This window comes from Hypanus sabinus, chromosome 8, assembly GCF_030144855.1.
Source record: "Hypanus sabinus isolate sHypSab1 chromosome 8, sHypSab1.hap1, whole genome shotgun sequence".
Taxonomy (NCBI): domain Eukaryota; kingdom Metazoa; phylum Chordata; class Chondrichthyes; order Myliobatiformes; family Dasyatidae; genus Hypanus; species Hypanus sabinus.
In genome coordinates, this window is record NC_082713.1 from 4,564,546 (window position 1) to 4,585,991 (window position 21,446).

The 21,446-nt window shown below is 42.2% G+C and overlaps 1 protein-coding gene across 1 annotated transcript in view; it reads left to right on the plus strand.

Moving 5' to 3' along the window:
- LOC132397899 (tripeptidyl-peptidase 2-like) overlaps window positions 1–21,446 on the plus strand; it is a 190,172-nt gene that overhangs the window by 160,691 nt on the left and 8,035 nt on the right. The window contains exons 24-27 of the mRNA XM_059976684.1: window positions 1,504–1,652; window positions 3,057–3,144; window positions 5,128–5,258; window positions 11,775–11,985. Of these exons, the coding sequence (XP_059832667.1) occupies window positions 1,504–1,652; window positions 3,057–3,144; window positions 5,128–5,258; window positions 11,775–11,985 (579 nt within the window). The remainder of the gene's footprint in view (window positions 1–1,503; window positions 1,653–3,056; window positions 3,145–5,127; window positions 5,259–11,774; window positions 11,986–21,446) is intronic.

A 21,446-nucleotide genomic window follows, 5' to 3' on the forward strand; every position in this document is an offset into this window, starting at 1 on the left:
AAGGTTTTGTAACTGTGGGTGATCATTCCGATAGGAAGTAGATGTCATGGTTCTGTTCACAGGCTGAATTAATCAGCCGTGCTCTCTGCACCTGGCAACCCTGGTCAACTTCTTCATCTTTCTTCAGCTTGTTCAGTCAAAAGAATATTTTACTGAGCGTATTTTTTGCATCTGGCAGCAAATCCATGCTGTTGCCCTTCTGACTCAGTATAATATGTCAAGTCATAGAATCATATAGCATACAGAGGCCCTTTAGCCCAGCTCGTCAATGCCGACATGCTGAGTTAGTCCCATCTGCCTAATTCAATTCCTATGTCTTATAGTCTTATATGCTGTCAAGCAGGTATTTATCAGACCACCTGGTATGATATTAGAATTCAGGGAAAAAACTACAAATGACAAAGACTGATAGATAATCTGTTGTAATATTGAATGTAGAGATTTGACGTGCCAAAGGATCCCACACTCCTTTATATTTTCCTTGAGACTTCATTCACAATTTTGAAGATCTTGGATGAGCTGTAAGATAGTATTAGACGGCCATTATCCTTATCCCTAAGTGTCCTTGAGGTAGCTGGATATCAAATGAATTGATAGATTGATAATTCAGAAGTTCATTTATTATCAAAGTTAACAGTTGAAATTCTTCAATTCTCCGGGTAGCCATGAAAACAGGAAAGAATGGGAGCACAGTTGTCAACCCAAACTCCTTCCACACAAAAGATAACAAACATAAACAGAACAGGCGCATTGCCCCCCCCCCCCAATCCCTCCTCCCACACAAAAACCGAGCAAAACGGAACAGGCACATCAACCCCCAAATCCCTCCTCCCGCACAAAAAAAAACAAAAACATAGATCAACCCCATAGATCTCCCACAGAAAAAAAAAGCTAACAAAACAGATAATTTATCAAGTTGACTTGATTAGCGGTATACAAAGTGATAAGAGGTGTAGATTTAGTGGGAAGCCAGAGACTTCTCCCCAGGACAGAAATACTAATACGAGGAGGCATAGTTTTAAGATAATTGTAGGAAAGTATAGGAGGGACGTCAGAGGTAAATTCTTTACTGAGAGAGTGGTGGATGCATGGAACATGCTTACCTGGAATTGTGGTAGAGGCAGTTCCATTAAGGGCACTTAAGAGACTCGTAGGGTACATGGATGATAGAAAAATGAAGAACTATGTAGAAGGGAAGTGTTAGTTTGATCTTCAAGTAGGTTAAAAGGTCAGCACAACATTGTGAGCTGAAGGGCCTGTATTGTGCTGTAATGTTCGATGTTGTATGAACTTTGAGTAAACATTTCATTGACGAGAACCTTCCAGTGAAATCAGAAGGTGAGGTGGTAAATGAAGTTACACAAATTCAGATTCTTGCCTTGTGCTGCTGTCACTGAAATGTCATTGGAGTTGTGATCAGTCGGTGGGTTGGAGCTTGCACTTGTGGTGAGCTTGTTGCCAAGTGAGCATTACCATGCATGCTAATAGTGTAATTATTTTCAGGACGTGCACACTGTGTTCTACCATCTGATATCCCCTCCAAACAAGATGAAGAATGGGAGCAAAGATAAGCCAACCAAAGAAAAAGAAAAAGACCCAAAGGAGCTATATGAGGAGGCTTTAAGAGACCTCAAGATCCAATGGCTGCCCAAGTATGTAATGCAAATTCAGCCAATCAAAACCAATCTATTAAGAGCTAAGGATCAGCTAAACAGGATGTACAGCTTATTGTGAAGGTGGGAGCTTGATAGCTGATCGTGCCTTCAATGATCTTTCTTCAGGATGAATCCATCCTAGAGGTTTGAGTGTACTCAAGACAGGGACATGATGTGGGGCTATATTCTTCTGTGATCATGTTAGTGGCAAGAAGGCATAGTCTGTCAATTGTTGCTGAGTTTTATTTATTTTTATTTATTGATACGGCACAGTAACTGGCCTTTCTGGCCCAACGAGCCCACACTGCCTAACTACCCTCAGGTGACCAATTAACCAACTAACTGGAAAGTAGGAGGAAACCAGAGCACCCAGAGGAAATCCATGTTGTCACAGGGAGAGCGTACAAACTCTTTACACTAACTCAACCACCCCTGATGCGCATTCCATGCACCCACCATTCTATATATATATTTAAAAAACTGCCTCTTACGCACCCTTTCCCAATACTGTCCTCCAGTCACCTTAAAATTGTTGTCTCTCATATTAGCCATTTCTGCCCAGGTAAAAAGTGCTGGCTGTTCACTTAACCTATGCCTCTTATTTTATCAAGTGATTTCTCATCCTCCTTCTTTCCAAAGAGAATGGTCGTAGCTTGCTCAACATATCCTCTTGATGGTAGAGTACATACAACGTGTTCTCTAATCCAGGTAAATCTACTCTGCACTCCACTCCACATCCTTCCTATAATGAGGAGTCCAGAACTGGGCACAATAGTCCAAATGTGGTGTAACCAAGTTCTATATAACTGCAACTAAATTCCCTGATTAACAAAAGGCAACACTTCATACATGTTCTTAACCAGCCTATCAACTTGCACGGCAACCTTAATAGGCAAATTTGATAAGTTTATAAGATTATGAGAGGCATAGTCAGAATAGACAGGCAATATCTTTTTCCCAGGGTTGAAACGTCTAACACCAGAGGAATGCATTTAAGGTGAGGGAGGGTAATTTCAAAGGAGATGTGAGGGACACGTTTTTTTTTTACACAGACAGTGCTGGATGCCTGGAATGTGCTGCCTGGGGTGGTGGTAAAGGCAGATACATTAGGGATTTTTAAGAGACGTTTAGATAGGCGCATGAATGTGAGGGAAATGGGATGATATGGACATTGTGTAAGCAGAAAGGATTAGTTTAGTTGGCTATTAATTTAATTGATTTGGCACAACATTGTGGATTGATGGGCTGGTTCCTATGCTGTACTATTCTATGCACCCATTCTGTAATTTCAGCTGCTGAAGACCCAAAGCTTTCAGCAGCTTGCCAGTTCTGTGTGGGGAAACTGTCTCTCCAAAACAGTGACAGACCCAGATTATCTCTGAGCTTTATCTTCTCTCACAGACTGGAACAACATGAGGAACTGACATCAATGTACCCTGAACACTTACCTGCACACATTGCTTACCTCACCAGCCTTGATTCTGGAAAGGTAAGTTGTCTCTTGCTTACTTACTTTCGGGGGTGGAGGGGGTATGTCAGAGGTAGGATATTTTTACACAGAGTGCTAGTAGCATGGCCTGGGGTGGTGGTAGAGGCAGATACATTAGGGGCATTTAAGAGACTCTGAGGCACATGGATGATAGAAAAATGCAAGGCTGTGTGGAGGGAAGTGTTAGATTGATCTTAGAGTAGGTTAAAGTTCGACACAACATCACAGGCTGAAGGGCCTTTACCATGCTGTTGTGTTCTATGTTCTACATTTATTATAAGATCATTCATATTTCTCCTGACTCCAGAAAATTTCAGTCTATTCTACCTACTCTCCCCTTAATGAGCAATCTGCCCATCCCAGCATTTAATCTAGGGAATCTTATCTTTTTTTATTTAGAGATACAGTGCAGAACAGGCCTTTCCAGCCAACGAGCCACACAGCCCAGCAACCAACCAATTTAACTCTAGTCTAATCGCATGACAATTTTACACTGACCAATTTTGTCTACCAACTGGTACATCTTTAGACTGAGAGAGGAACCTGAATCACTCGGAGGAAACCCATGCAGTTCACAGGAAGAGCATGCAAATTTCCTTACCAATGGTGCAGGAAGTGAACTCTGAACACTGACGCCCTGAGCTGTAATATCGTCACGCTAACCGCAACACGACCTTGGTACCCCTGAGTAGCATCACAGTTAGCATTGTAATAGTACTGTAATACTAAGGCAAATTCAGCTTTCCCAAGTTGGGCATTTCTCAAGGACTGCATCGAGACTTCCTTGCCTATACCTGTCGTAACAGTGCCAAAAATGGTTCTTAATTACTTTGTGTTCATGATCTCCTCTTATTCACTTCATACAGTTATAATGCAGTTTATAATTCAGCTGATTTAACAATTGACATGCCTTTGAAACCTGCAGCCTTCAACATGTAGGATCACAAGGTCACTTAGGAACCCCATCACACCAGCATTCTAACTTGACAGCCCCTTCATGGTTTGTGGGGAAGAATCCTATAATCCTGTGACTGAATCATCTTTTCAAGAGCATTGTAGAATAAGGTGCAAATGCTGGCTTTGACAGCAAATTGGCTTATTATTGACACGTGTACCGAGGTACAGTGAAAAGCTTGTCTTGCATACTGTCCATACAGGTCAATTCATTATACAGTACAAGGTAAAGTAATAACAAAATGCAGAATAAAATGTAACACAATGTGCAATGCAGGTAAACAGTATGATCATGATGATTATAAGATCCAGAGTTTATCTGACTGTACCAGTGGGATAGAAGCCATCCTTGAGCCTGGTGGTATGTACTTGTAGGCTTTTCTACCTTCTGCCCAGTGAGAAGTGGGAGAAGAGAGGATGTCTGGGTTGGGTGTAGTCTGTTTGTGAGGAAGACAAGGATCCTACTGCAGAGTGAGGTGTTGACTCGTAGGGTCTGGTGTTTGGTAAGAGTCTGCTTGGAATTATAGTACTAAGTTGAAGCTGTAGTCAATAAACACTAGTTTAACTAGGTTGTCTTTACATGTTTCAGCAGTAGGCAGTTGAGGTTCTTTAAGGCTGGAGTTGATGCAAGGCATGACCAGCCTACAGAAACACTTCATGATGGCAGGTATCAAAGCCACTAGGTTGTTTAAGCATGTTATCCTGATTTTCTTTGGTAAAAGTATTGATTTTCATTAGTACTGTTAATTCTGTTATACCTTTTAAGGTGAATTTGAATTCTCAGACTGTACTGTTGCATTTCCATTAACTCTATTGACAGATACCACAGAGGAAATTAGCAGGTCGGCAGAATCTGTGGAGGCAGAGGAATAATTGCCGTTTCTTTCTAGAATATTGCTCCAACCTGATCCCTTGTATTAATTCTCTCCATTACCCCACTGAACTATTCTTACGCAAAAGCTTGCTTTTGCCTTCTCGCAAATTCTGCCTCAATGGGCACTCAATTGACACATTGCTTTCCATTCCTAGGAACGGCTGAAGAGGCTGAATGAAATCGTTCAAGCGGCTGATGTGGTTATCTCACACATTGACCAAAAAGCCTTGGTGACCAACTTGGTCATGAAGACTGACCCAAGACCAGATGCTGCAGCAATCAAAAGGTATGTGCCCAAGTGTGTGTGCATACAATAGCCCATGAAAAGGCTGGGGAGATTAGGATCATGGATCAACTTGTATCTTCCATATACCTTACCTTACTACCTGTTATGCTGCTGGTGTTTAGGGCAGCAACAAAGGTCATCCATCTCTGTCTGTCCTAGGCCATCAAAACTAATTTTGTCTTAGTCTTGGCAGTGTTCAGTCCATCCTTCATCATAGCAGTGGCTTCCTTTGGTTTTCACTACTGTCAGTCATGGAAGTCTTGGGTGGAGACTCAAGAATACTGTCACACACAGATGTAGAAGGTTTCGTCATTTCTGTTTCTATTACAGTTTTGTTTTATCAATCAGGTGTTAACCCAGAGTTGAACCCCCAAACCTGGAGGACCGGTGGACCACTCTTAGTCTGGCCTCTACCCTTTGACCTTTATGGCATGGGTGACCCTACCAAGAGTCAAAGCACAAGGCCCTGACTCCAGCCAACATAGCTGTCTGATTCATTGAGGCGCACAAGCCTCCAAACCCTTCAATAAGGTTATGGTCCGCTTGGAGGATATGTATTTACATGTCTGAGGAACTTGCTGTGGTACATTGGCAACATGTAACAAAAAAAACAACATTCAGCAATTATAAAGAATTATATACAGAAAGGTTAAAAGTACGGTTAGAATAAAATGTGCGCAAATACATTTACAAATACCAGCATGCATTTACAATGTAAACTGTAATTAAAAAGTGGTTTAAAGTGTTTACTGTGCAGTGCAACGATTGAGGTAATAGATACGGGATTGGAGGTGGGACGGAAGTAGCTAACCAGAATGGCTGATTAGACTAACTGCCTTAGGGAAGAAAGGTTTAAGGTGGCATGAAGTTTTTGTTTTAATAACCCTATAGTGCTTTTCAGAAGGAAGCTTTTAGAAAAGGCAATATGCAGGGCGGGTATTATCTGAAATGATTTTTTTTCTGCCTGCTTTGTCCTGGACACATACAAGTCCTGCAGTGATGATAGACTACAGCCAATGCTGACCTGACTGCATGCTGTAGTTGGCTATGTCCTTGCTTTTATATTCTAGTCCTTTTGAAATTAATGCTAACATTGCATTTGCCTTCCTCACCATAAACTCAACCTACATATTGACATTTAGGGAATTCTGCACAAGGACTCCCAAGTCCCTTTGCACCTCAGTTTTTTGTATTTTCTCTCCATTTAGAAAATAGACAACCCTTTCATTTTTTCTACTGCAGTGCATAACTTTCTTCCAATAGAACTCCAACAGATTTGTCAAGCAAGGTTTTCCCTTAAGGAAACCATGCTGACTACAGCCTATTTTATCATGTGCCTTCAAGTAACCTGAGAATTCATTCTTAGTAATCGAATCCACCATCTTCCTAACCACTGAGGTCAGACTAACTGGTATTATAGTTTCCTTTCTTCTGACTCTCTCCCTTCTTGAAGAGTAGATTGACATTTGCAATTTTCAAGTCTTCCAGAATTTAGTGATTCTTCAAAGATCATTAATAATGCCTCCACGATCTCTTCAGCCATCTCTTTCAGAACCCTGGGGTGGACACCATCTGGCCCAGGTGACTTGTCCACCTTCAGACCTTTGAATTTCCCAAGAAGCTTATAAGGAGCTTAAGAATAAAATTAGGAGAGCCAGAAGGGGCCATGAGAAGGCCTTGGTGAGCAGGATTAAAGAAAACCCACAGGGCATTCTACAAGTATGTGAAGAGCAAATAGACGTGAGAGAATAGGACCAATCAAGTGTGACAGTGGAAAAGTGTGAATGGAACCAGAGGAAATAGCTGAGGTACTTAATGAATACTTTGCTTCAGTATACACTACAGAAAAGGATCTTGGAAATTTTAGGGATGACTTACAGCGAATTGAAAAGCTTGAGCATATACATATTAAGAAAGAAGATGTGCTGGAGCTTTTGGAAAGCATCATGTTGGATAAGTCTCCAGGACCGGAGGAGATGCACCCCAGGCTACTCTGGGAGGTGAGGGAGGAGATTGCTGAACCTCTAGCAATGATCGTTGCGTCATCAATGGACATGGGAGAGGTTCCAGAGGATTGGGGGATTGCAGATCTTGTTCCCTAATTCAAGAAAGCAAGCAGAGATAGCTCAGGAAATTATAGATCAGTGAGTCTTAATTCAGTGGTTGGTAAGTTGATGGAAAAGATCCTTAGGGGCAGGATTTATGAACATTTGGAGAGCCATAATGGAACCATAGAACATTACAGCACAGAAACAGGCCTTTTGATATTGGTAATACCCTAGGTAATTTCTCATTTAAGGACATGTTCGGCACAGCTTTGTGGGCTGAAGGGCCTGTATTGTGCTGTAGGTTTTTCTATGTTTCTATGATACGAAGATTGGTGGAGTGAAGGTAGTGTTAAGGAAACAGGCTGCAGAAGGACTTGGACAGATTCGGAATATGGGCAAGCAAGTGGCAAGTGAAATATAGTGTTGAAAAATGTATGGTCATGCACTTTGGTAGAAGAAATAAACGTCCAGACTATTTTCTAAATGGGGAGAAAATCTTAATATCTGAGATGGAAAGGGACTTGACAGTCTTTGTGTAGAACACCCTAAAGGTTATGTAGCATCTGTGCCCCCAATTTACCCCTGTTCGCCTAGGGTGAACCACTGTTGCCCTGCCAACAGTGCAATAGGAGTAAATACGGTGTAATGCCCCCCAGTACACACTCACAACACAAATATCAGACAATACACCAAAGGCGAGTAAATAATCACATAATTATAGTTATTTCTTAGTGATGGGTTAGTAGGAGCAGATAACCTAAAGGTGCCAAATCAGTAAGTTTATCAGTTTGTGCACATAATATTTTAATATGTTGGAGCTCACGCCTCCAGTTCCAACCACAACAATCTTCTGAGCCTTCAGCCACCATCCGAACTGCCGATGTTCAGTATCCACCACCCTGGAACCGCTGTCGACTCTTCACACGTCTGTCCTCCTCTCTCGCCTCCCGAAAAAGACTGTGAACTCCCGCTCGGCTCACACGTACAAGATAGCATAACAATTCTCCATTGGTTAGTTTCCCCCCTTATCTGTAGTTATAACCCAAACATTCCAAATAGAAACCCATTACAGCCTTAAGTAACATTACAGAGAAGCCATTTCATTATAGCAATACAGGGAAACCATTTTGTTAGTCTGTACAGTTAATGATACTGAGAGCCCTACAGTCAATTTGCAGGTAGAGTCAGTAGTGAGGAAGGCAGATGCAATGTGAGCATTCATTTCAAGGCTTCAAGAATACAAGAGCAGGTATGTGATGCTGAGGCTTTATAAGGCACTGGTGAAGCCTCACCTTGAGTGAACAGTTTTGGGCTCCTCATCTAAGAAAAGATGTGCTGGCTTTGGAGATGGTTCGGAAGAGGTTTACAAGGATGATTCCAGCAATGAAAGGGTTATCATATGAGGAATGATATTCAACTCTACTCACTGGAATTTTGAAGGATGGAGCGAGTGACTCTCATTGAAACCTTTCAAATGTTGAATGACTTAGACGGAGTAGATGTGGAAAGGATGTTTCCCATGGTGTGGGAGTCTAGGACAAGAGGGCAAAGCTTCAGGATAGAGGAGCATATATTTAAAACAGATGCGGAGAAATATCTTTAGCCAGAGGATGGTGAATTTGTGGAATTTGTTACCACAGGCAGCTGTGGAGGCCAGGTTGTTGAGTGTATGTAAGGCAGAGATTGATAGGTTCTTGATTGGACAGGCATCAAAGGTTACGGGGAGAAGGCTGGGGAGTGGGGAAGAAAGAATCAGCCATGATTGAATGGCAGAGCTAACTCAATGGGCCAAATGGTCTAATTCAGCTTCTATGTCTTCTGGTTATGGTGAGAATGCAGAAGAATGGGGTTGAGAGGGATAATAAATCAGCCATTGGTGGCAGGGTGAGATAGGTCTCTCCTAAAGGAGGTGTAAGGTGCTCCTTCCCTCCTCTAGCCTTCAGCTCACCCTTGGGCAAGGTGTAGCACCTGCTTAGTCCCCTGATCAGGGTCACGTGAAGCCATGGAAGCAGGTGGTGCATGGTTGAGTGAGCAACTAGTGCATATCACAAGTCCCGGTTATGCGACCACTGATGGTAAGCTGACAATCTCTGAAGAGTATGATAAGGAATGGGGTCACCTATCTTGTAAAGACATTGCCCAAAGAAGGCAATGGAAAACCACTGTGTGGAAAAATTTGCCAAGAACAGTCATGGTCATGGAGAGACTATAATCGTTCACGTCATATGACACGGCATAGAACAAATGAACAAATAAATCAGCCATGATGGAATGGCGGAGCAGACTAATTGGCCAAATGGCCTAATTCTGCTCCTTCGTCTTCTAGTCTTATAAATAGACAACCTGCATCATTGAAATATTTATACAACTGCTCTCAGGAACATTATAATCAAAAATCAGAACTATTTTCTTGCTGAGAGTCGCTGCCTTTTCCCTGCTTTATGTTTATTGCCATTGATGGAGCAGCAGCTTGAATTTTACACAGGTTAAACATTTCTCTGAATCCTTGTAATGCAGCCCTGGGAAGACGATCAATGCTGCCATCCTTTATGTCCACATGAGTTTCTATGTGCACACACCATGTATAAGATATAGAATGGAAGACAACTTGTCATATGTAGAACGTAGAACAGTATATAGAGTATATCCTTTTGGATCACCTGCCAATCCTCTTGCACTGTCTCCAGGCTTTCTCTATTTGTGCCGACTGCTTCTTCCTCAGTCTCTTCAGTTTGGTTCCCACCCCCCAGCAATCCTTGTGTAAACTCTCCCCTATAGCCTTAGCAAATCTCAGCACCAGGATATTGGTTCCCCTGGGATCCAAGTGCAACCTGTCCTTTTTATACAGGTCACTCCTGCCTCAACTGAGGTCCCAATGATCCAGAAATCTGAATCCCTGACCCCTGCTCCAATGCCACAGCCACGCATTAATCTTCCACCTCACACTATTCCTATAATGCTGCGTGGTTCAGGCAGTAATCCTGAGATTACTACCTTTGTGGTCCTGCTTCTCAACTTCCTTTCTAACTCCCTGTAGTCTGTCTTGAGGACTCCTCCCTTTTCCTGCCTGTGTCGTTGGTACCAATATGTACCACAACCTCTGACTGTTTCCCTTCCTACTTTAGGATAACTTGGACATGATCAGAAACATCCCTGACACCTGGGAGGCTAACTACCATCTGTACTTCTTTCCTGCATCCACAGAATCGCCTGTCTGACCCCCTAACTATTGAGCCCCCCTATCACTGCTGCCATCCATCTCCCTTTCCCTACCCTTCTGAGCCACAGAGCCAGACTCTGTTGCTTCCCCCAGGTAGAACCCCCCCCCCCACCCAACAGTACTCAAGCATGAGTACTTACGGTCATGGGGTACAGCTTCAGGGGTGCTCTCTAGTCTCTGACTCCTGCCCTTCCCTCTCCTGACCGTTACCCATTTATCTGTCTCCGCAGGCCCTGATGTGACTACCTGCCTATAGCTCCTCTCTATCAGCTCCTCACTCTCCCTGACCAGACGAAGGTCATCGAGCTGCATCTCCAGTTCCCTAGCACGGTCCCTAAGGAGCTGCAGCTCGATGTACCTGGGACAGATGTTGCCTTCTCTGAGGCTGGGAGTCTTTCGGCCCTCCCACATTTGACACAGAGCACAGAAAACCAGCCTCACACACATACTTCCTGTCTGTATTCTATTCAGGCAACCTACCTCACCCTGACCTGTTGAGCCAAAGCATTCCTACTCTGTCTTCCTCTACTCCAACGCTCGCTCATCTGCGCCCAATCTATAAGGCTGTCTCCTTTTAAACTCTTCTCGCTGTTCTCACTGGCTGACATCTACGCGCTTGTGCAGTCGCGCCCCGAACAAACTGCTGAAGAAATAACTGTCGTCCTTTGAACTCTTCCCGCTTTTAAATTCTGGTGAATTTGTATATTACTACCTCAAGCTTACTGCCTTTTTCCTCAGTTACCCAATATTAAATGCAATTAGTAAAAAAAGACACTGCTGGAGGAACTCAGCAGGTCAGGCAGCATCTGTAAAGGGAAACGAGCAGTCTACATTTTGGGTCGAGTCCTTCATCAGTTGAATTTGCTGATAGTTCAGCAATCACACGTAGAGATTCAAGAATGTTAATTGTCATTCTTCAGTACACAACTGTAAAGGAGAACAAAATGATTGTTACTCTGGACCCAATGCAGCATAAAAAACACACTAAGCATAAATAGCACAATAAATATAAAAGCAATCCTATAAAACACAATCTAAACATAACTATTTGAGTGTGACTGTATTTGTACTCAATTCACTTCAGAGGTTGGTGAGCAGATGCAGTTTGAGATAAGCTCACAAAACAAGAGATATAATTGTGTTGCAATGAAAGGATTATTTCTACGGGTTAGTGGTTGACATGTTCTTCAACCCTCTACCTCATTAACAAACAGTTCTAGAGCTTAGACTGAATCATTCTCTTTTCAGTGAGATGGAGAAACAGAAGTCTGCGCTGATTGAAGCTCTCTGTGTGAAAGGATGTGCCCTGGCTGATACATGTCTTCAATCCCAGTCACAAAGTGAAGTGGCTTCAATCAGATCAGTCAGTCAGAATGAGGATGAGGTAGATGATATTTCCAAGAGTCTGACGGAAACGTTCCACGATGTCCAAAAGTGGATTGATCTCACTGACAGTAAGGTAAGTAATAGAATTGACTTTCGTCTTGTTGAGCCTTGTGTTTTGAACTATTTACTTTGCATGTTTCTAAACTTTACTAGCCTTTGCCCCATCCAACAATATTGTTTTCACTGAATCACTCCCAAGATTCTGGAGTCACAATGGACAACATTCTCAACCAGTTACCAGTGCATTTATGAATAATCCCAGGAATGAAAAAGTTTAAAAGAATGAGGGGGGAATCTCATTGAAGCTTATCAAATATTGAAAGGCTTAGATAGAGTGGATGTGGAAAGGATGTTTCATATCGTGGGGGTGTCCCGGGCTAGAGGGCACAACCTCAGATAGAGGGATATTCATTTAGAACAGAGATTAGAAGGAATTTCTTTAGCCAGAGGGTGATGAATCTATGGGATTCATTGTCACTGACAGCTGTGGTGACCAGAAATATATTTAAAGTGGAGGTTAATAGGTTTCTGGTTAGTAGGGACATCAAAAGTTGGAGGGAGAAGAATGGAATTGAGAGGGATAATAAATCAGCCATGATTCCCCTCCACTAGCCTGTAGCTCACCCTTGGGCAAGGTGTATAACCTGCTTAGCCCCCCAGTCAACGTCATGTGAAGCCAAGAGAGCAAGTGGTGAATGGTCATATGAGCAGCTGATAAATAGCACATTCTGGTTGTGCAACCAATGAAGCCAGGTAGAAAATCTCTGAAGAGTATTAATAATGGTTGACGTCACCCATCTTGTAAAGACACTGCCCAGAAGAAAAAGATGGCAAACCACTTCTATAGAAAAATTTGCCAAGAACAGTCATGGTCACGGAGATGATGAGCACCTACATCATATGGCATGGCACATAATGATGAAGGTGGAATGGTGGAACAGACTCGATGGGTCAAAGGCCTAATTTTGTTCCTGTGTCTCATGATCTTACGGCATTCTTGTCTTGTTGTCAAGATCCAAAACTGTCCATAAACCTGGTACAATTATGATATTTCCTTAAAAAATGGAAAATTCCATATTCCCTTAAAGCATAGAATATTCCTGGATGTTAACATGTCTATTGTTTTGGGCTCAGCACATAAATATAATCACAAGGAAGGCACACCAGTGTCTTTACTTTCTTTGGAGGTTAAAGACGTTCAGCTTGTCACTTAACATTTTTAACAAACTTCTACAAATGTACTGTTGAAAGTATCTGTCTGTTTGTATCATGACCTGGTACAGTAATTTGAATGTGCAGGAACATAAGAAACTGCAGAGGGTCCTGGACTTTGCCCAGTATGTGATGGGCACGTCCCTCCCTACCGTTCATAATATCTAAGGGAGGTGTTGTAGGTTGGAATTGAAGAATGGGAAAGGTGCAGTGACACTGATAGGAGTGTATTATAGGCCACCTAATGGGGTGCGTGAGTTGGAAGAGCAAATGTGTAAGGAGATAGCAGATATTTGTAGTAAACACAAGGTGGTGATTGTGGGAGATTTTAATTTTCCACACGTAGACTGGGAAGCTCATTCTGTAAAAGGGCTGGATGGTTTAGAGTTTGTGAAATGTGTGCAGGATAGTTTTTTGCAACAATACATAGAAGTACCGACTAGAGATGGGGCAGTGTTGGATCTCCTGTTAGGGAATGCGATAGGTCAGCTGACAGATGTATGTGTTGGGGAGCACTTCGGGTCCAGTGATCACAATAGTATTAGCTTCAATATAATTATGGAGAAGGACAGGACTGGACCTAGAGTTGAGATTTTTGATTGGAGAAAGGCTAACTTTGAGGGGATGCGAAGGGATTTAGAGAGAGTGGATTGGGTCAAGTTGTTTTATGGGAAGGATGTAATAGAGAAATGGAGGTCATTTAAGGGTGAAATTATGAGGGTACAGAATCTTTATGTTCCTGTTAGGGTGAAAGGAAAGGTTAAAGGTTTGAGAGCACCATGGTTTTCAAGGGATATTAGAAATTTGGTTCAGAAAAAGAGGGATGTCTACAATAGATATAGGCAGCATGGAGTAAAGGAATTGCTCGAGGAATATAAAGAATGTAAAAGGAATCTTAAGAAAGAGATTAGAAAAGCTAAAAGAAGATACGAGGTTGGTTTGGCAAATAAGGTGAAAGTAAATCCGAAAGGTTTCTACAGTTATATTAAAAGCAAGAGGATAGTGAGGGATAAAATTGGCCCCTTAGAGAATCAGAGTGGTCAGCTATGTGTGGAACCGAAGGAGATGGGAGAGATTTTGAATGATTTCTTCTCTTCAGTATTCACTAAGGAGAAGGATATTGAATTGTCTAAGGTGTGGGAAACAAGTAAGGAAGTTATGGAACCTATGACAATTAAAGAGGTGGAGGTACTGGCGCTTTTAAGAAATTTAAAAGTGGATAAATCTCCGGGTCCTGACAGGATATTCCCCAGGACCTTGAGGGAAGTTTGTGTAGAAATAGCAGGAGCTCTGACGGAGATCTTTAAGATGTCATTAGAAACGGGGATTGTGCCGGAGGATTGGCGTATTGCTCATGTGGTTCCATTGTTTAAAAAGGGTTCTAGAAGGAAGCCTAGCAATTATAGACCTGTCAGTTTGACATCAGTGGTGGGTAAATTAATGGAAAGTATTCTTAGAGATAGTATTTATAATTATCTGGATAGACGGGATCTGATTAGAAGTAGCCAGCATGGATTTGTGCGTGGAAGGTCATGTTTGACAAACCTTATTGAATTTTTTGAAGAAGTTACGAGGAATGTTGACGAGGGTAAGGCAGTGGATGTAGTCTATATGGACTTCAGCAAAGCCTTTGACAAAGTTCCACATGGAAGGTTGGTTAAGAAGGTTCAGTCGTTAGGTATTAATGCTGGAGTAATAAAATGGATTCAACAGTGGCTAGATGGGAGATGCCAGAGAGTAGTGGTGGATAATTGTTTATCGGGATGGAGGCCGGTGACTAGCGGGGTGCCTCAGGGATCTGTTTTGGGCCCAATGTTGTTTGTAATATATATATATATGATCTGGATGATGGGGTGGTAAATTGGATTAGTAAGTATGCCGATGATACTAAGGTAGGAGGTGTTGTGGATAATGAGGTGGATTTTCAAAGCTTGCAGGGAGATTTATGCCGGTTAGAAGAATGGGCTGAACATTGGCAGATGGAGTTTAATGCTGAGAAGTGTGAGGTTCTACATTTTGGCAGGAATAATCCAAATAGAACATACAGAGTAAATGGTAGGGCATTGAGGAATGCAGAGGAACAGAGAGATCTAGGAATAACTGTGCATAGTTCCCTGAAAGTGGAGTCTCATGTAGATCGGGTGGTGAAGAGGGCTTTTGGAACGCTGGCCTTTATAAATCAAAGCATTGAGTACAGAAGTTGGGATGTAATGCTAAAGTTGTACAAGGCATTGGTAAGGCCAAATTTGGAATATTGTGTGCAGTTCTGGTCACCGAATTATAGGAAAGATATCAATAAATTAGAGAGAGTGCAGAGACGATTTACTAGGATGTTACCTGGGTTTCAGCAATTAAGTTACAGAGAAAGGTTGAACAAGTTAGGTCTCTATTCATTGGAGCGTAGAAGGTTGAGGGGGGATTTGATCGAGGTATTTAAAATTTTGAGAGGGATAGGTAGAGTTGACGTGAACAGGCTGTTTCCATTGAGAGTAGGGGAGATTCAAACTAGAGGACATGATTTGAGAGTTAGGGGGCAGAAGTTTAAGGGAAACACGAGGGGGTATTTCTTTACTCAAAGAGTGATAGCTGTGTGGAATGAGCTTCCTGTAGAAGTAGTAGAGGCCAGTTCAGCTGTGTCATTTAAGGTAAAATTGGATAGGTATATGGACAGGAAAGGAGTGGAGGGTTATGGGCTGAGTGCGGGTAGGTGGGACTAGGTGAGATTAAGGGTTCGGCACGGACTAGGAGGGCCAAGATGGCCTGTTTCCGTGCTGTGATTGTTATATGGTTATATGGTCCTCACCATCAGGCTATGCCATCTTCTTGAAGCTTTCATTCAGCAGGACATACAGAAACCTGAAGGCCCACTATCATGTTCAGGAACAGCTACTTCCTTCAACCATTTAGTTCTTGAACCAACCAGCACAACTCTAATCACTGTAGTTTAATAACATTATGACCACTTTGATTATTTTGCAATAAAATGTATTTTTTATTGTGTATAATTTATATTTTTCACTTCTGGATGCTGTTTTCCTGATGCTCTGTGCCTGTGATGCTGCTGTAAGTCAGTTTTTTCATAGCACCTACTATTGAGGAAGCCATTTCTAAACTGGCTCACAGAGTAATCCCATTCCCCATTAATTTTTATATAACCCATCCTTCCCCACTCCTCTCAATTCCCCCTACCATTCAGATACACTTCAGTGGCTAGTTAAGACCACAAGACATAAGAGTAGAATAAGGCCGTTCACACTATTAAACTACCAACCTGCACGTGTTTGTAATGTACAAGGGGACTAGAAGAAATGGATGTGCAGTCACAGAGAGAACATGCTCACAGTTCAACATTCAAGATTGTTTAATGTCATTTCCAGTACACAAGTGTAAAGGCAATCAAAATAATTGTTACTCCTGATCTAATGCAATAGAGAAAAAACAATAAGATGAAGTTGTTTGTTATGTCTCCCCTCTCGCTGTGAAATGGAGACATCTCTTTTTCCCTTGTTAGGGAGGGATAGAGCCTGTGGTATGTTGAATTACCAGGTGACTGAGTAGTCTTTGGGGTACTGCAAGTCTTTGTCTTTATTGATGCTTTGCTGCTGCTTACGCATGGGAGGGGAGAGCTGGGGGGATGAGATTCAAACATTTAACTGTCAATCATTCTTTGGGGCACCACTCTGCTTTTGTGGGTGGTTACAAAGAGAAAGAACTTCAGGATGTATATTATACATTTCTCTGATCTTAAATGTACCTTTGAAGCACTATAATAATAATATTAAAACCAACAAATACAAATGCATAAGATAGCATATGTACACAAATTGTATGTCCATAAAGTGATGTTGGACACAGGATGTCTGTACATAAGGTGACTGACAGGATATGATAAAATAGTGGTGTTGGGGGGAGTGTAAGGGTGGTTTAGTGGATGGAGGTGTTGTTCAGCCTTACTGCTTGGGGAAAGTAACTATATTTGAGTCTGATGGTCCAGGCATGGATGCTACGTAGTCTTCTCGCTGATGGGACTGAGACGGAGTCCTTGAGCAGCATGGTTGTTCCTAATGTGGACGCTACGTAGCCTGTTCCCTGATGGGAGTGCACCAATTGCAGTATGGCCACCTGTCTCCTAGATTTGGGCTGATCCATAGCCAACCTCATTGTCCAAAGGTGTTATCAATTAGTTCGGCACATTGTGGGCTGAATGGCCTATTCTATGTTTTATATTCTAATTCTGGTCTCTGTTAGACACAACCCCATCCCTAAACGTTCCGCAGTCTTTTGAATGGATTTTCAGAATTCACTATCCTATATTCTGTTCACATTCAGTGAGGGGCACTGATGGAACATTGGTACTTTAATGTTGTCGACAGACTGTTGAGCCGTTTTATGATCTGCAGCATATTCTGGGTTACTGTAGCAACCATGCTGATTATTTTTATGTATGTGCTGGGTTACCCTAGCAACATATACCTCCTTGGAGGCCAGAAGCATTTTATGTTTATGCAACATTGCACGCAGTTTAGCAGTGCCCTTCCCATACATCAGATGCAGACAACGACACAGGAGAATCAGGCCTCACTGCATTTCATTTCCAATTGATGCTGCTGCTGTTCCTTAAACATTTACATACCTTCCTGACATATAGCTCACTGTATACAACTCTCTGCCCTGGAGACTGCATATGTGGAATTGCGTAAGATCAGTATAGCTAATGATTGATCAGACCACTGAGTTAGGTGGCATGGTAGTGTAATGGTTGGCATAATTCCTTTACCAAGCAAGCAACCTGGGTTCAAATCTGCCACTGTCTGTAAGGAGTTACGTTCTCCTCTGCTAATGTTTGCTTGTTTCACATTTTAAAAATATTCTTTTATCACATGGTCTCAAGGTACCTCAGTGAAATCTCAAGGTAGTCTATTGTGACATATACATACTTTAACAATAAATTTAATTTGCATTCTTAATCTTTGAGGTGTAGTCTCAACAGAAATATACAAATCGTCAGAGGACTTCTTTACTGACAGTAACGGCCATCAGTTGTCTTCCTGGCTGCTTGATGTATTATATTCTTCTAAATACAACCAACTGCTTATGAAGTTCTTTGAGGGTGGCACAGTAGCGGTTAGTGTAATGCTCTAATAATTCCTGCAGATGTCTGTAAGTAGTTTGTACATTCTCTCCATGACTGGGTACTTCAGCTTCCTCTCACATTACAAAGACATATAGACAAGGATTAATTGGTCGTACAGCTGAAAGTGGGCAGCATGGGCTCGTTGGGCCAGAAATGTGCTGAATGAAAGACTTGATGGAATGGTATACAATACTGCACTTCACTGTATGTTTCAATGTATATGTGACAAATAAAACTAATCTTTAAAAATTATCTACAGCACAGAAACCAGCCTTTGATCTCAGCTAGTCTCTGCTGGTGTTTAGGCAGTGCACACACTTTTTCTCCCACACTTTACCCAGACTGTCAGCATAACTGTGTAACCTTTTCTCCCTTCTGGATTTGCATATTTCTCTTTAAATCTGTCTACAATACTTGTGTAGTCCAGTCTCCAGGCCTTGTGGCAAAATCAAACCAGAGTATACTGGAACAATCAACAGTTCATCCGTGATCTGTCCAAAGAACAGGAGTTGGTGTTTCAGGTCAAAGACCCTGCAATAGTCTACCCATGAGTGAAAATACATCTTCTGTCAGTTTCTTATATTTAGAAATTCCAGGAGATGTGGGCACATATACCCTATGTTGAAACTGGCAAGCCATTTTGTTATCTGAGGCCACCACCAAGTTCACACAAGCTTCTTTTGTCTGACACAAAAGTGTTCTAGCCTCTTCAATCTTATTGGTATGGAAAACATCTAAATCCTGTTGTCAAGTATCCTTCCAAATCTAACACCTCCAAAGTCTAAAATCCAGATCATGGCACAGTCCTCAAGTTTAAATAATGCCTGCTTTTCCATTCTGTCCCTCTACAATCATTAGCTTCATTAGCTATGTTTCTTTGACTTTGTTAGCTTGTGTATTTCCCCAACTCTTAGAACATTGGACAGAGGAGCAGAATTAGGCTATTCAGCCCATCGAGTCTGCTACATCATTCCATCATGGCTGTTTTATTATTCCTCTCAACCCCATTCTCCTGCCTTCTCCCTGTAATGTTTGACACTCTGACTAATTAAGAACCTATCAACCTCTGCTTTAAATATACCATTTGATTTGGCCTCCACAGCTGTCCATGGCAATGACTTCCACAGATTCTCAATTCTCTGACTAAAGAACTTCCTCATTTCTGTTCTAAGTGGACGGGTTTGTATTATAAGGCTGTGTCTCTTGATCCCAGACTCCCCCACTATAGGAAATATCTTCTCTGTGTCCACTTTATCAAGGTCTTTCAATATTCGATAGGTTTCAATGATATTCCCTCTCTTTCCCCCATTAGTCTAAACTCCAGTGAATATAGGGCCAAAGCCATCAAAAGCTCATATGTAACTCTCTCATTCCTAGAATCACTCTTGTGAGCATCCTCTAGACTCTCTCCAATGCCAGCATGTCTTTGAGATAAAGAGGCCTAAACTGCTCACAGTTCTCAGTTGCAGTCTGACTAATGCCTTATAAATCCTTAGCATTGCATTGTTGCTCTGATATTCTAGCCCTCTGAAAATAAATGCTACCACCATATGGCCTTCCTGAACTCCGACTCAACCTGAAAAAGAGCAGCTGGTTCTAATGGGTTGGGTGTCTTAGTCAGCATTGACTAGTTGCGCTGAAGGTCCTATTTCTATTCTGCATTACCCTGTTCCAATGTCATCAAATTGGGTTCACAGGTCATTTATTTTGTTGCTGCTGGAGGCAATTTGCATTGTGTGAATTGGCAGTGGGCCTCCAGTGATATAGCAGTGACTTGTCAAGATTCAGGACTCAGCAATGTCATTCCCAGTACATATACATAAAGGAGAACAAAGTAATTGTTACTATGGAACTGGTGCAGCACAAAAAAAAGCACAATATGCATTAAAAATACCATAATAATTTAAAAAAACACAACCACTATCAATACATAAGAGAGCCTACATTGATTGTATGTCCATCAAGTAACACTATGCACAAGTGTGTCTGTGGAAATGATGAAGAAGTAGTGGTTAGAGGTGGGTTAGAGGGTGGAGGTGTTGATCAGCCTTAATGCTTGGGGAAAGTAACTGTTTTAGAGTCTGGTGTTCTATGTGTAGACTGCATTGCCTCCAGCCTGATGGGTGTGGGACAAACAGTTCTTGAGCAGGGTAACATCCTTCATGATGTTGCTGGCCCCTTTCTGGCACCTTTCTGTACATATGTCCCTGGTGACGTGTATGCTGGTGCCAGTGATGCATTGGGCAGTTTTGACTTCCTGTCTTAGAGCCTTACTGTCATTAATGGGAGTCCTTGTGCAGAACACCATAAAGATTAACCTGCAGGTTGAGTTGGTGGTGAGGAAGGCAAATGTAATGTTAGCATTCATTTCAAGAGGTCTACAATACAAGAACAGAGATGTTATGCTGAGGATCTATAAGGCACTGGTGAGGCCTCACCTTGAGTAAATGTGAACAGTTTTGGGCTGCTCATCTAAGGAAAAATGTGCTGGCATTGGAGAAGCTTCAGAGGAGGTTCACAAGGATGATTCCGGGAATGAAGGGGTTTTCATACATTGGTCTGTACTCATTGTAATGTAGAAGGATGAGGGGGATCTCATTGAAACCTTTAGAATATTGTAAGGCCTAGACAGAGTAGATGTGGAAGGGAAGTTTCCCATGGTGGGAGAGTCTAGGCTAAAAGGGCACATCCTCCCGGATAGAAGAGCATCCAGTTAAAACAGAGCCATGGAGAAATTTCTTTAGCCAGAGGGTGGTGAATTTGTGGAATTTATTACCACAGGCAGCTGTGGAGGCCAGGTCATTGGGTGTATTTAAGACAGAGATTGATAAGTTCTTGATTAGACGTGGCATCAAAAGTTACGGTGAGAATGCCAGAGAGTGGGGCTGAGGAGGGGGAGAAGAGGATCAGCGACGATTGAAAGGCAGAGCAGACTGACTGGGTCAGTTGCCTAATTTTGCTCATATGTCTTATGGTCATAGTGCATTTTCAGTACCACGCAGGATGCAGCTTGTCCGGATGCTCTCTGCTGTGTATCTGCAGAATGATGTGCAAGGCCCAGCTATCTTCAGCCGCTTCCTCATTATTGTGAAGCATCCTGAGCGGCCAAAGGTACAATAGAAATGCAGCTTCTTCCCTCTGTCCCACTTCTTGCCCTAGGGTGTTTAAATAAGTCTCCCTGTGGCACA